The 14423-nt window shown below is 35.7% G+C and overlaps 1 protein-coding gene across 21 annotated transcripts in view; it reads right to left on the bottom strand.

Moving 5' to 3' along the window:
* The window catches only part of REPS1 (RALBP1 associated Eps domain containing 1), a 62586-nt gene that overhangs the window by 9334 nt on the left and 38829 nt on the right, over window positions 1–14423 (bottom strand). For 7 of the 21 annotated variants that reach the window (XM_030489059.1, XM_030489054.1, XM_030489051.1 and 4 more), the window contains 5 exons: window positions 10764–10885; window positions 6054–6134; window positions 3046–3133; window positions 2090–2209; window positions 206–278 (listed from right to left, as the gene is read on the bottom strand). In XM_030489059.1, coding sequence (XP_030344919.1) covers window positions 206–278; window positions 2090–2209; window positions 3046–3133; window positions 6054–6134; window positions 10764–10885 — 484 coding nt within the window. The remainder of the gene's footprint in view (window positions 1–205; window positions 279–2089; window positions 2210–3045; window positions 3134–6053; window positions 6135–10763; window positions 10886–14423) is intronic. The other 14 variants (XM_030489057.1, XM_030489052.1, XM_030489047.1 and 11 more) reach the window with 11 other exon arrangements.

Here is a 14423-nt window from a genome sequence, read left to right as displayed (position 1 = left end):
TTTTTTGTCCTTTTACTTTACGAATGAACAGGACCAGCAGGCATTGTTAACGCATTAGAAAACAGACTGCCTCCAGATTCCTGAGTGTTAAAGTTCAGAATCTATCTAGCCCTCATTTTACAAGCTCGTTGTCAAACAACAGAAGCTCAGAACAGGCTTCTTTAAACACCTTTTGTTTATTTTTTTCAGTTGCTACTCTACTGACCGTTGCCGCGTTACAGTGCCTCCAATTTGCTCTGGATCTGAAGTATATGAGTCCGAACTGCTGTAACCATCTGCTGGTAAAAGAAAAGTACAAAGTTTCATATTTTTTATGCATCATTAGTATACTCTAACAGATACACAATTTCAAATACACAATTTTCATTTTTAAAAAAGGTTTATGTATTTTTTCCCTGAAAGGTATCATTTGAGCAGGATTTAAAATCCTCGAATCTGAATAACTGAAGGATCCAATACAAACCAACTCCCCTCAGCCAATACTATGAGTTCTTGGTTACTACTGGGACGTACTGAGGAATAAGCAATGACAGTAATGTTGTATTTAAAATACAAAATGTAAGTTTCATAAGCACTGGTATTTTAAACATTTGACATTCTATCACTTCAACAATCTAGCCAACAAAAGTAAGAGACATCCAAGTAAAAATAAAAGGCAAGAAGTAGGACATGCTTGATTTTAGAAGTGCTGAAGGATTGTCACCAACCTCAGAAGTCAGAAAAAGGAAAATATATGTATAGTACAGAGATGAACTCAGTAGCTTTATTACTACTGCAACTTCTGTACCTTCAAGGCTAGTAGTCAGCTCTGTTTTGGACTATATCTTTTTAAAAGCTTTCAGCTTCTGGTTAAGGCAACCTCTAAAAACGAAAGATGCTATTACAGCACCACATACAGTTTCCTTAATGCCTTAAGGACACCCTTGTCCTTAAAAGCTGTGCGAAGCATGAGATTTTTCCCCCATAAATGAGGGGGGAAGTCACAACATTTGTGTGGAATGAACGTAGACAGAAAAATGGATCTGAGAATAAATTATCACAAGGGATGATTCCAGAGCACCTGGTAAAGCACAATTCAAGGTGGAAAGTCACCAGAGCAATGAGACTTACCTGATAAGTTATCAGTAAAGAGGAAAATTCTAATCAAGAACATCAAGATTTTTCTCCATTAGCCAGTCTCAAAAGATTACTTTAACCTCCCAGGACACTAAGGTTTTCAAAAGTGTTAAGACACATCAGCCACGACCCAGAGATGAGCACCCTGCAGAGATGACTTTCGTGTTTAGCAAGGCACATTCTTACCTGGCACTTTGTAAATTACTCCTGTATTACAAACCAACCAAAATACTACCGTCTTAATAACGCAAAGGACTCAAAGTAATGAGCTATTCAAATGTTATTTTTACTGAAAATTAAGTAAAATTTTTTAATCAACTTCATTAAGTTTTTATCAGTTTAAAGAAAACAAATCTCAGAAACAGACCCAAAAGACTCATTCAGGCTACATATAATCTGGGACCTCTCTCAATATTAGAGAAGTGGATCAAATCAAAAGATTGCAAGATGTTTTGGACATAGGAGTTACTGAAAATCAAAAAGGCTGTTAGAAGCAAATAAACAGTTGAAAAGCTGTACCTAAAAAAAAAATAATAAAAAAAAAAGATCTAGAAATCTATTGCGTTTTCTAGGTAGCTAACCTAGATGTGAATTGCCTGAAAATTGTGAACAGGTTTTCACTCTTCAGAAAACACTGTTACACAGTTTTGACGTAGATTCAAATGCTTAGTCAGTTCCACTTCCATACATTTCAATTGCTCATCCTAAGATTAAAAGAGAAAATAGGAAGATGGAAAAGAGCAGAAAAAAAAGGAACTTTTTTCAACACATATGGCAGGAAAACATCTCCAGTGACATCAGCAGAACTTTCTGAATTTCTGCTTCTAATACATACTTTGACTCTGTTCTCTGGATAAGTTTATCTCACTTTAGAGCTTCTGCTATCTAGCAAGTTTTCATTCACAGAGGAATATATCTGGTCTACATTTTGTATAATCTAAAAAATGAGATCAGAAAATACTTTGATACTTACTAACTGTGTTTCCAGGTGTAAATTTTACAGATGAACTCATTTTGTTTTCTTCTGGGAGCTCAGGTGGTTTCACAAGTAGTGGGCTAGTAGGGTTAGCATGATCTAGATTGAAAAATAAGTCTACATGAATTAATGTATTCAAACTAGCCTTTACTTCCGATGCCAAAGCTTTACACTGGGTTTTGACCCTTATCTAAAGTGCTGCACTCAAGGCCAAAATCAGTGTATGAATTACTCCAACTTTGAAGTTTTACATTGTAATAGTGCTATTTCTATTTGTATAGTGTTAATAGTCTGGAATCTTTACCCATTTACAAGGCTAAGGATACTTTGAAAGAAATGTGTTGTTTATTCTTGTATTCTGAAGATTATCCATGAGTTATATGACCTTAGGAAATATCAGCATGGCATACATCTACAAATTGAGACTCCACTGTTCTTCAAGAAAAACTATCAAACCTCCTTGCTTATTATTATTAAAAACCAAACCAAACAAACAAAAAACAACCAACCCAAACCAACAAAAAACTCTACCAAAAACAAAAGGCCTGCCAATCCTCTCAAATGCTGTCAGGTTTCAAAATAATAAACTCAGTGTTTCTGACCACAGCAGAACAAGCTTTATCAATGCAGGCTATGTTCTCCATCTTCACAGTCTCCTTCAGAAAGCAAGAAACTTCCCGGAGGCCCATATCCAATCTATATCATGATGCTCCTGAACTACTTCAAGCAGTCATCTCCTGTAGATGGTGAAATCTTTACTGCTGCACATGGCCAATTCAAGCACTGCACCTATCTGAACAGTACTCCAATCCTTAACTCACAGAATCTCATTAATTATACTGGTTATAACTCCAGACATATTCATCCATGGAGAAGAAAAAAGCATGTTTAAGGAAGCAAAGCCAACTCTAACTGTACAAATCCTTTCTCATTAGCAAGAGAAAATACATTACCACTTCCAGTTCTTTTAAGCTCCATTTCCTGCATGTGGATTTTGCTTGGAGTCATTCTTATAGGAACTGGGTGCACAATTGCAGTGTCCTGCGGAGGAGATCAGAGTTAAGTGATGTTAATCTAGTTTTAAACAGTTCTATTAAGAGTGTCTGACACCATGAAAAATGTCATCTCTAAACAAAATTTCATAAATTTAACTTTTTACGCAGTTCCAGGGACTTGAATATACTCATAAAACCAAAGCTCTATAAGCTGAAATTTCTAATGATTTGTAAGGCATAACCTAACATACTACTTTAAAAGTGCTTTAGAGATGTTGCTGTAGATAATCAAATTGTAAATAGGACAACAGCTAAGATCTAACAGTTTTCCACAATTTTTAGCATACCAGAAGCGAACCTTCAAAAAAAAAAACCAACCAAACAAACCAACCCCCAAAGAAACACCAAACCCCAAAACTACCCAACGAAATCTTGCAATTTAAACATCCCACCACTCAGCTTTACTCATGATGCCTCACGAAGTTATGGCCTCTTTAAATTGTATGAGTAATTCTCTATAAAACAGGTACTTTGTAGTAGTTTAAGACAAATTGTTTTAGGAGTCTTTAGGATCTTCTAAACTTTAGGATAATAAACCCTATGAAATATACCTCTAGATAGGCATTGACCTTAGACTGAGGTATTTTCTTTGTAGTTCAGACAACTGACTCCATTTTAGTGTGCTTTATAGACAGCCCTTTTCATTTAGTTTGGAGACTGAGTAGACAAGTAGACAGCTTAAAAAAACCCAAACAACTTAAAACTTTTATGTTTGTTCTCAAGTAACCTAAAAATATGGACATAGTGGTCTGAGGTTTTTTTACTGTCTTTTGTATTCAGAATATATGAATGGGTGGTACAATGACAGCACACAAAAAAAATCCTAGATTATATCCTGTCCCTAGAAATGACAAGAACTTTCAAAACTACACAAATTTAATCTGTTCTGACTGCCCAAGTTGATCAATTTCACCAAGCATAATACATTTACATTACTATTTTCTAAAACTGTTTAAAGTGACTTACACTACTCTTGCTGCAAATAAGAAGTTTTAAAACCACTTTCTAGTCACAGCACAAACACTCTTGTTGCACCGGGCTTTTAGGAATAGTTATTGCTTTAAAATACATTGGGTTTTTTTTCCCTGTAATAGGATTATCATGCAAAAATCACTCTTGCTGTACCTACTTCAGTCCTCTGCTGTAATCTAATGTGCAGCTACTACAAAAATCATGGCTCACGGTGAAATGGATTGTTATATAATGTATTAATTCAGACCATTAATCAAATTTTACACAAAACAACGTTACCAACTTTCATTTAGAGTAGGCAGATTATGTTCCCATACTGGCAGATGAATGTACTGTTTTAATCTTTCCACTTATCTTTTACCTCCAAAGCAACTGCTTTTCCAACAAAAAGACAGAAGAACTAGTCTATGAATTTACTCTTTAGTTAGTTATTAACAACTGCTTGAGAAAGCTTATTCTCTCCTTTGGGAAAGCAGGAGCTGTTCAATAAATCGGTCCTATGCATCATGTTGAGCCCACTAAACTCAAGTCTGCACACTGCTACTGAAAATTTGCTGCCAGTTGTTCTTATTTTCATATGAAAAGACTCTGAAGTCTCTATTCCCAAAGTCCATTACATTAGCACGCATAAAAAACCACTCTAAAATTTTTCTCAACTATAAACATTGTAAGAAAATAACTTGAGTGTGATCTCCCAGTATTTCTATTGAATTTCTATTTAAACAGACACGCATACAGGCACATAGATACAAATGGCTATATATGAATTTTCCATCTATCATCACTTTCTATTTTTTAGATTATTAACGTATGGGAAAAAATTCAAATGTCAGATTTCTGTTATTTACTACTTACGTGCAAAAATAAATTACTATCTTATTGTGGAGACAAGACAGTGATAGCTCTTTACTGTCAACCAATTACACACAGAAAGAAACAACTACAAACTGATATCCATCGTGTTTACTTCATTAAAACATGAAAATAGCACATTTAAACCAAAAAAGTCTCTTGGATGGATAAGGGCTGGTTTTCACTTTAAGTATGACATTTTCATCTGGTTTGAATGTTAACTAAGGGCAATTCTGAGCACAGGGAACAGCGCAGTTTCATTTATAGTTTCTAGCATCTAGAAATGCTATTTCCACATAAATATCAGGGTTAGCTCTGAGAGTGGAGTACTGATGTACTTAAATATATATATTTACATATTATATCTTTTCAGAACTGATGTTTTTAATACTAAAAGCAGTTAAATGCATATCATGTACACCTATAATTTTGTTATATAATCAAATGGACACCAACACTGTAATTAAATTAAAATGGATACTAACAGTGGTAATTAAACCTGTAAGAAAAGCAGGATGAAAGCAGCAGCTAAATACTGAGGTGATTTTAATGCATCTCAGAAGCACTTCAATGTCACATGCTGTGAAGTTTAAAACCAGCAGAACTGGAAATGCCATAGTGAACTTCTGGCTCCCAAACTTCACAAGCTATTTAACTACATAATTCTTCAGAGCGCTCCTCGCTGAGTAAAGCATTAGAACAGCACAGGTTTAGCTGAAAAAATACTAAAAGCCTTATTATTAAAAGTAACTTCGTAAAAACATTAGGAATATGAAATACCACACTGATTAAAGCCCAGTAGTTTTTTCAGTGAAGTTGGCATTGTCAACACCTAAGATTTTGTACAAATCAAGCTCTGCAACTTGAAAACACCGAAACAACACTTAAGACAAAAACTAAACCAGGACTGGTTTATCACTGGGAGCGGCCCTTGCATTGACTTGTAAAAAAAACCTGAAGAAGTCTGCCACCATTCCCCAAAAAGCAGTTCATGGAATCATGCATAACAGCTAAATACAATGAATGGAAATTCAGTGTTAATAAAATTAATTTCAAACAAGCAAGCTAAGTGATTGACTTACAGGATCAGCTGGTGCAATGTTAGAATCAAATTGGGTCAGAGTTTGTGAGCTTGAAGAGCGTTCGCTAAATGTCTCCCACTGCTGAACAGACAGAGGAGAGAAGTCAGCATGATGAGAAAGATGGGAGTAAAAGATCACTGAGGAGATTTAGCATAGTAGTTCAGAGGTTGCACTGGGAAGTATTGTATTTGCACTGGACAGTACTTGACTTGGAAAGCACAACAATACACAGTAAGTATTTCTGTTTCAGTCTGAGCTTGTGCAACCCAAGTTTCTTATCTGTCAATATTTATCTTCACATTCTCATTTCATAATGAGGATACAGGTGCACAGTCAACACAGAAGTACCTTCAAAGTTCATGTTTGCCAATGAAAATCATACGAATAAAAAAATATGGTTAAGCCATTCAAACATGTAAAGATAAAATCAGTGACATATGTTGTGTATTTGTAATTATAAAATACACAAAAAGGTTCTTCAGCTTTGTAGCTGCCAAGTTTCCAATGTATTTTGTAAATGCTGATTTCCTTACAAAATCCCAGACGAATGAACACTGCGCAGAGTACTCCAATTACACCAGTTCAGCTTGCCAGTGCAACCCCTGAGAAATGATCCTATGCTGTAAAAGAGCATTTTTACAAGTCTAAATCACTGACAAGGCAAAGAATTAAACCCAAACACACTATTGATTGCTAAAAGCAAATAAGTCAATCTCTGAACAATTTTGTAAGATATAGGCATGCTGTATCAATACATGGCTGTCAAGAGCCCACATGCTTGTCAAGCTACAGCAGCAACTGGATCAACAAAGTACCAAAGTACATAAAATCAATCTGTGATCCAGAAGCCAGATTACAAATCACAACAGGAATGCTAAACTTGGTTAATATTTACCAACATGTAACAAGTCTCAAAACTACAACAAAAATTACAAATTTAAAACTTTTAATGCTCAGAAAATTTGAAGAAAGATTATGTTAATATGGTTGTGAGAACCAACCAATATTTTTGTCTCATGTCTATAGGCAAATCAATGTAAATGATTTCAGAAGATACAGGACAAACTATATGGTGTTAGTCAACCTAATCTCATGCGCTCCTCTATACCAAAATACATTTAGTGACTAGCCTGTATGTGAACCTAGTCTAAACCAGTTATTTCAGAAATAACTCTTCACAGAAGTTCCTAAATAACTGCTTTTAATCAGCTGAAATTAAATTCAGAAGAAAAGATTAACTAAATGTGTAAGTGCTTTCATGCGTGATGCTGCTCCTTGTAGAGACAGAGCTTTATCTCCTCCCTTTATACTTTAAATTAAGGCAAAGATTATGGGATACTGTTCATATATTTGGGGGGGTGGCTTTTTTTCCAGCTTGGGTTTTTTGTGGGGTTTTTTTTGTTGTTGTTGTTGAAACGGAATTTTTGTTTTCTTTTAACCCACAAAAATACCCCCTTCACAGACAGAATCTAATGAAACCTTTTTAGCAAGGATGTAAGGTTTCCTCCCCAACTGCTCTGCCACGCTATCTGCATCGAACAGTTTCTCAGTGTCGCTCCACCCCTTCACGGAAAGGCAGCATGGCAAGTAGTTTGGAGCTGTAAAACACTGTTGAGTGAGCCAGTTTTTACTAAGTCAGAAACTTAACGGCAAGCTCGTGCCAGCCTTTCCCCTGATTTTCCTCTTGCATCTACACAGCTGCTCATTTTCATGAAACATGTGTTAGTATTTATCTTACTAATACCCTTTGAAACTTTATTTGGCCAGTGGCTTCAAAGTTAGTGGTAAGACTGGCAAACAGACCATTTGATTACAAAAATATTGTTTCTTAATTTTTCAAAACTTCCATACAGGCATACAGCATCTATGTTATAGTTAAGATCAAGAATAGAATGTTACCTCTTAGAGATGGATGCTGAATTTAGCTCTTATTCTACTCTTCCGAAGCCAAACTGGAGGTACATTTATTACTTGTTCCCAGGCTCCCTAGCTGGGCACAGACAAATGAACACCAACACCTCCTGACTGCTTTTGGGAATATGCTATTGTGCTCCACCCTGAAATACTACCAGAAGCTAGTTACTGCTAATTCCCTGGTTAATAGGAAGCTACATATATTAAGAATCTACTAGACTTCATCTCAAACTCTATGCAAGATTTAAGAGCACTGACAATACAACTGATTTGCTACGTTTAAATTCCTACTAGCTGAACTAAAACGCTTGTCTTCTAGACTTGCAAAAATGTTTCAAAAATACTTTCAAAAGGTTACTTATTAAAAACTAAAACTCACAGCAACCTGAACCATTACTAAAAGAACACCAAGACAGTTGAAACAAGGTGTAAAAGGTGCTAACTCAAAAGCAAATCTCCATGTCTGTGTCAAAGCTAGTATGACCATATGACACTAGACTGTTTTCAACAAAAATTCAGTAGGCTTTTCTTTTCTTTCCTTTTTGTTTTTAAAGCTCCCAGAACTAATTGCTCAGCCTTGAGACCGAATGGAAAAGATGCCTGAATTGAGAAAGTAGGGATAAGTGAAGAGATGAGAATGTGAATCATGTAGTACCCAGAGTTAGGTGGATTTTCATGGTGCTCTTTATTCTGAGGTTGAGATTGATGCCTTGGTCCATACTTGTGATCTTACAGTAACTGAGCCTGACAACTGGAGTCTAAAAATGAAGTATGAGCTAGAAAGCACCCAGTAACCAACAGCTTTGAAACTAATGGAGATGAAACTGCCTGGAAAGGCAGATGATCCAAAGATGCATGGCTTTTCCAAGTAATTAATTTGTTGATGACAGTTATAAGAGGTTCAAAGAGGAAACAATTAGACTGGTGCCTGCAGTAATACCAGGAATTTTTTCATGGCATTAAAACCTCAGGGGCTTTGACCCGACTCATGCTGAAAAGAAAATACAGAGGAGCAAGTAGCATGCACAGCAATATAGCTGAAAAATCAGAAATTCCTTTGTGTTAGAACAAAAAACTCTTAACATTTAATAAGTGTTCAACTCTTATTTTAGTATAGTTAGTATTTGGTAGTATATTTAGTGAGAGAACTTTTCCAAGCCTCTTAAAGTTTTAGTAGATTTTCACAAAGAAAATACCATATTATCTATCTGAACGGACAAAGTCAGTTTTGTAAGACAAGAATTTGGCTGACAGAATTGTCATTAAATTTGTTGCGCTAGTGCAATTACCCTAGTCGATTGGTTTGAGTTGCACAGGACAACGAAGGAATCTTTTCAATTACAATGCAGATTACCAAACTATTAGCTTATTAAATCTTTATTGCAAACATGATGGAGTGTATCAATGCAAATTTTAATACAGTTGCAGACATTTATAGCTTTTTAGCAACATGGAGTATCTGCTTATCTCCCTCCTAAAGCTTAGCTTCCTACGGGCAAAGAGTCATTCTGTCAAATGGAACAACTAAGAACCCCTAAATCATTTCCTACATTTTTTATTTGGTAAGATCACTGTGAGGCTAGCATGCACCCTTAAGAGGAACAGCAGACTTTACAAAGACCTTCCTCCTGAGAAGAAGAAAATTTTCTTTGCTCCTAACTTTAATCCTAAAAATTTGCTTATTTACTGTTTCATACTGAATGTCCTTTGGTTTGTCTAAAACTTTGGCTACCAATCTTCCATTCACTTGAGTCTGAAGAAGAAAGCCACAAAAAGCTTTTTCAATAAGAGAAGCAGGGTAGGATAATACTCTGCTACTGACAGAACTATCTTAGATGTTAGTTTTAGTTTCTTCTGGAAAGTTTCAAATTTTTAAAGTTTTCAAAACACAATTTCAGCAGTTTTCCCCCACCCCCGATAAGCCTACACCACCTTTTTAGTATGGCTACAGTCGGGAACTCATTTGAGTCTCTGAAGTAGCTCTTGGAGTAAAACATTAGTTTATTCTAAGTCAAAGGGAAAAATGTAAAACAGAGCAACAAGACTGACTCTAGGAATCAATCCCTTACAGGCTTTAACAATGGGCAGTTGGGGGGGTGGGAGGAGAAACCACTAAACAAAAAATCCTGTTTGGTAACTTCAGTTTCAAATTCTGACAGAATAGAGTTTCACTACATAAGACTGCTTATATATCAAATATGTATGGTAAAGGATGATAAAGCAGCAGTACATAACAGTATAAATTTAATATTTAAATAAATTTAGCCCACAGACTCAACTTTGATCCTTTGCTTCTGACACAAACCCAGAGCTATGACTTATGTACATTACTGGTGAGATAATTTCTATTTCAGGGTAAAACCACCTGCGGAAATAAGTCTCAATGTCCAGTTCCATCAGAAATTTATTTTGAAGTTTTGCAAAAGTGTTGACTATAAAAGCCCTTCAAAGGTAACAAACCACTCAAAAACCCCAAAAACTCACCTGAAATAAAAAAATTGGGAATGAATTCAACTTATCCAATAAGTGCTATGAGATCATTCTGTCATTAATATAAAGCTTAATTACCATTAATGACAATACTTTAAACAGTAGCTCATCTCACAATGAGACAGAAAAATTAGAAAGAAAACATTAACTTTTTTACAATTTAACATATGTAGAACCTTCCTGTGTCTATTGTCCTGCTAACTTTTTCACAATTTGTGATCAGAAATCTACTTATGATGAATTACAGATGCATACACAATTAGTTATTGACTGGCAATTAAATAACTCTTAAATAAAAGTGCTAACCTCACTGCTCTGATTCAGTTCTGGCCAGGTCTGGTTTAGGGATGGCATTGATGGAGACTTGCTTGGAGGTGCTTCTGCTGGTGAGCTGGAGTAACCTACCTCACCAGTCTGTTCCCCAACTTCTGAAATGAGAGGAATTGTTATAAACCAAAATCATGAATTGCATTCAGTTTATTCTTAGAAGAGCTGCTCACATCTCATGGAACTTAGCAGCAGACAAAACACACTAATTCAAGTCAAGCATACTATTTTATCTGATGCTACTCTTATTTTGAAGATCTTTCTGAAAACTGGGCTTTGAAGATTACTCTGTACCATACTATCTCCCTGTACTTTGGCTTTTAAATAGCATTTTTAGATGTTGCTTACATGCAGAAATAAACGTAATTCATTCTTACATTACGAGAAAGTAACTTCACACTAATGTTTATTACATCAAATCCAGCACTGAGTTTATCCTACAGAATAAAGTACTTCCTTATATGAAAAGTTAAAGCAAAACCAGTATATCAATGCAAACACAAACCAAAAATATGAGAACAGAGATGAAGAAAACCATACTCATAGGTCATTTCCAAATAGTATTCTAAGTTCTTAAGCCTCCTTACTAAAACAATAACATTTCCATTCACTACCTTTTGCAAACTGAACAAGTGTAGCAGCTGTCACATTGCAACTGCATATTGTTGCTGTTATTTCAGTGTTCTCCAAGCTTTCAGCAAGTACAGTTCCTTGCAGAAACACTCCTTCAGAGTTGTACAAATTTTCATGATGCTGAAAAATTATTTTTGTTCTGTTCAAACTGTAAGAGATTTGGGTAAAGTACATCTGAACAGCAGCTTAAACATTCTGCCAACACAGTAAAATCCTGTTTACAGGGTCTTCAATTTTGCTAGATACCACTATCCAAGTTAAAGCAATGCACCGAAAGCCTCAAACTCCTAAATTCAGATTACAACCGTATAATGTAATAACAAGAAGAATTGAAAAAGTGACTGAGAAGTAGCCAGACATATTAACAAGATGTTTGTAGTCCAAAGAGTTAAAACTCTGAACAAGAGAAAACACTGGACAAGAGGAAAGATGGCTTAATTAAATTACCGTTTAGAAGGACTGCTTGATAGATATGTCATTGAAGACGACTGCCACAAGAATGTGCGATACATGGTACCAAAAATTGATTAGAATTTATAGAAAGGACTGGTTTCACGCTCCTGAAGAGCTGAACTCTGAAGTGTGCTCTTCTGCTGTGACAGCTCAATATTCTGTCTGCTGTCTTCCATTCAGAAGAAACTTTTAATTAATCCAATGTCAAATTGAACTGGAAACACCTGAATAGTCAATGGTGACAACTTCACCTATGAAAAACAACAGCTCATTATTTATAGTCTCCAAAGTGCTGCTGGGGACAGCGAGAGGCACAGCCTAAAAAGAATAGCCAAAACACTGAAATCCAGAAAGAAATTAACTGTCCCATCTTGAGGCCAGGGGAGACTGAGGTGCTGCTGACATCAAAAAAGGCACACAGAAAACAGTAACTCATCAAAATTTCAAAGGTCTTGTAAACTTCCTGTAAATAGCCAGACAACAGGTTGAGATGCAATGTTCCCAAAATTGTGCCCAGCACCTAGCATCAAGTACTACTGTCCCTTAGGGTAAACGGCTTTACAAATTATTCCAGATGGAAACTGCACCTAATACCTGCTTTGGGCAAGAAGCATCTGGCAATAAAAAAAGGCTAAAACAAGATGATATTTACAGGCACGACCATGTCTTCAAGCAGTCAAGATGACATGCTGTGGTCATTGAATACAAAATGTTCTAAATCAGTAAAATAAATACACAAGCACTCAGAGAAGTATTTATAAAACTGCCCGGCTTCATGCTCCCATTTTTATTCAGTGCAGTTCTGGCTGTTCTTACGCAGACGGATCTCCCTCACTCTGAAGAGCATACCACAGCATAATGTTAAATCTTAAGTGGAGCTGCTGCAATACAAATAATTTTGAAGTATATGATGAATTCAAGATACTAAACCCATTCAAATGTATTGTAGAATTACCCTGTTATTCTAAGGACTTAAACATCTCATTTCTCTCTCTAGTCAGCAGAAAGATATAGCACCTCATTTAACTTTTTCTCTGTTAAAATTCAGTAGAGGCATAGTGCTATACAAGAAAAATTACCAACTACATAAATGCTTTATTATACAGTAGGTCTATGTCGTGTGAGAGAAATACATATCCCTGGCCATGAAGCCAGATGCAAGACAAGACCATACATTAACAGGTTTCAAACACCTGCAGTTGGTCACATAACAGATGCACAGGGGCTGATGAGGGAGAGGCTGCCAGAGCAGACCAGGAACGTCCTTCCCTCCCTCTGTCTGAACAGAGACATAGGGGGCAGGGAGCCCTCTGCTACTCTTCTTTCTGCTGGCCACTAGTTCAAAAGGCAACATGAAAAGAGACAGCAAGTTCCAAGCACCAAGCAGAAGTATGGAAGATCAAGGGGAAAGTTTCTAACAAAAGGACAGAATTAATATGGTATTGTTAACACTTCTGAAATAAGATTTACCATCTTGCACATTGGTTTAAAAAGACATCAAGTAATTCACCTTCTTGAACAGTCTGAAATTACGTTATTCACACTGAGACTTCAGTCAGGAGAAGATCATTAATAATTTTTCTTTGGGACATTGTCATCCCACGAAAGAAGTGCACTCAAAGAGACACTCCAGTGCCACACTTTACAGTTCTGAGAAGACTGTTGGAAGCAAGCTTAATGAAATACAGTTTTTATGAGAACTAAAAAGAAAAAAAAGTTACAGAAGTTTACCTGGTTGATCTTTCAAGGCTAATTTTAAGTTGAACTCTTGCAATTTAACATGCACATTAGTATGCACATAGACCCATGAGTAATTTTTAATTTAGATTAAAATAGCAAATGTATTCAGGAGATCTTGACTGTTGTACCTACAAGTAAAACTATAGCCACATCAGTAACTTCTCCTAAAGTCTTCTATTCAACATACAAGTTTTGGTGATAAATCAAGTCAGATGCTAGAAAAGCTATTTCCAACACTGGTGGCCCAAATGAAAAAAAAAACCAACAAAAATCTAGTCAGATAAAATTCTACAAGCTTGCAAGAACTGTCACTTTTCACTGTAGCTATAACAGCAGATTCAAATATAAATCAGAACTTTTTCTTTTAGGCAGAGCTTTCACATTATGGTAACCTTTTAACATTCACTTGAACAGGGTAACTTCCATTTAATACCAAAGGGAAAAAGACTGATTTGTACTTTATGAAAACACATCAAAGTTTTATATTAAGCAAGTTGCCTGCAATACAAGAACAATGAACACATACATAACACTTTTTGGTTTAGTGTCCAATTTATAAAGCTTCCAGACAACTTCAGTTAAATGATAAAAGCCTTGAAATCTACTATCAATACAGGCAGTAGAAGATCGGGTACAGATACAGTTATTGGTTGGGTTTTGGGGTTTTTTTTGGTATGGGTTTTTTGTGGGTTGGTTTTTTTTTATTATTTGTTTGTGTGTGGGTTTTTTTTAACAATGCTTTATACAAATAAACTTTAGTCCATTTCCTATAAAGACTTTTCCCTGACCATCACCTTCATACAGAAATAGACA

Source organism: Strigops habroptila, chromosome 6 (assembly GCF_004027225.2).
Source record: "Strigops habroptila isolate Jane chromosome 6, bStrHab1.2.pri, whole genome shotgun sequence".
In the NCBI taxonomy this organism is placed as follows: domain Eukaryota; kingdom Metazoa; phylum Chordata; class Aves; order Psittaciformes; family Psittacidae; genus Strigops; species Strigops habroptila.
This window is presented reverse-complemented; position numbering and strand designations above follow the sequence as displayed.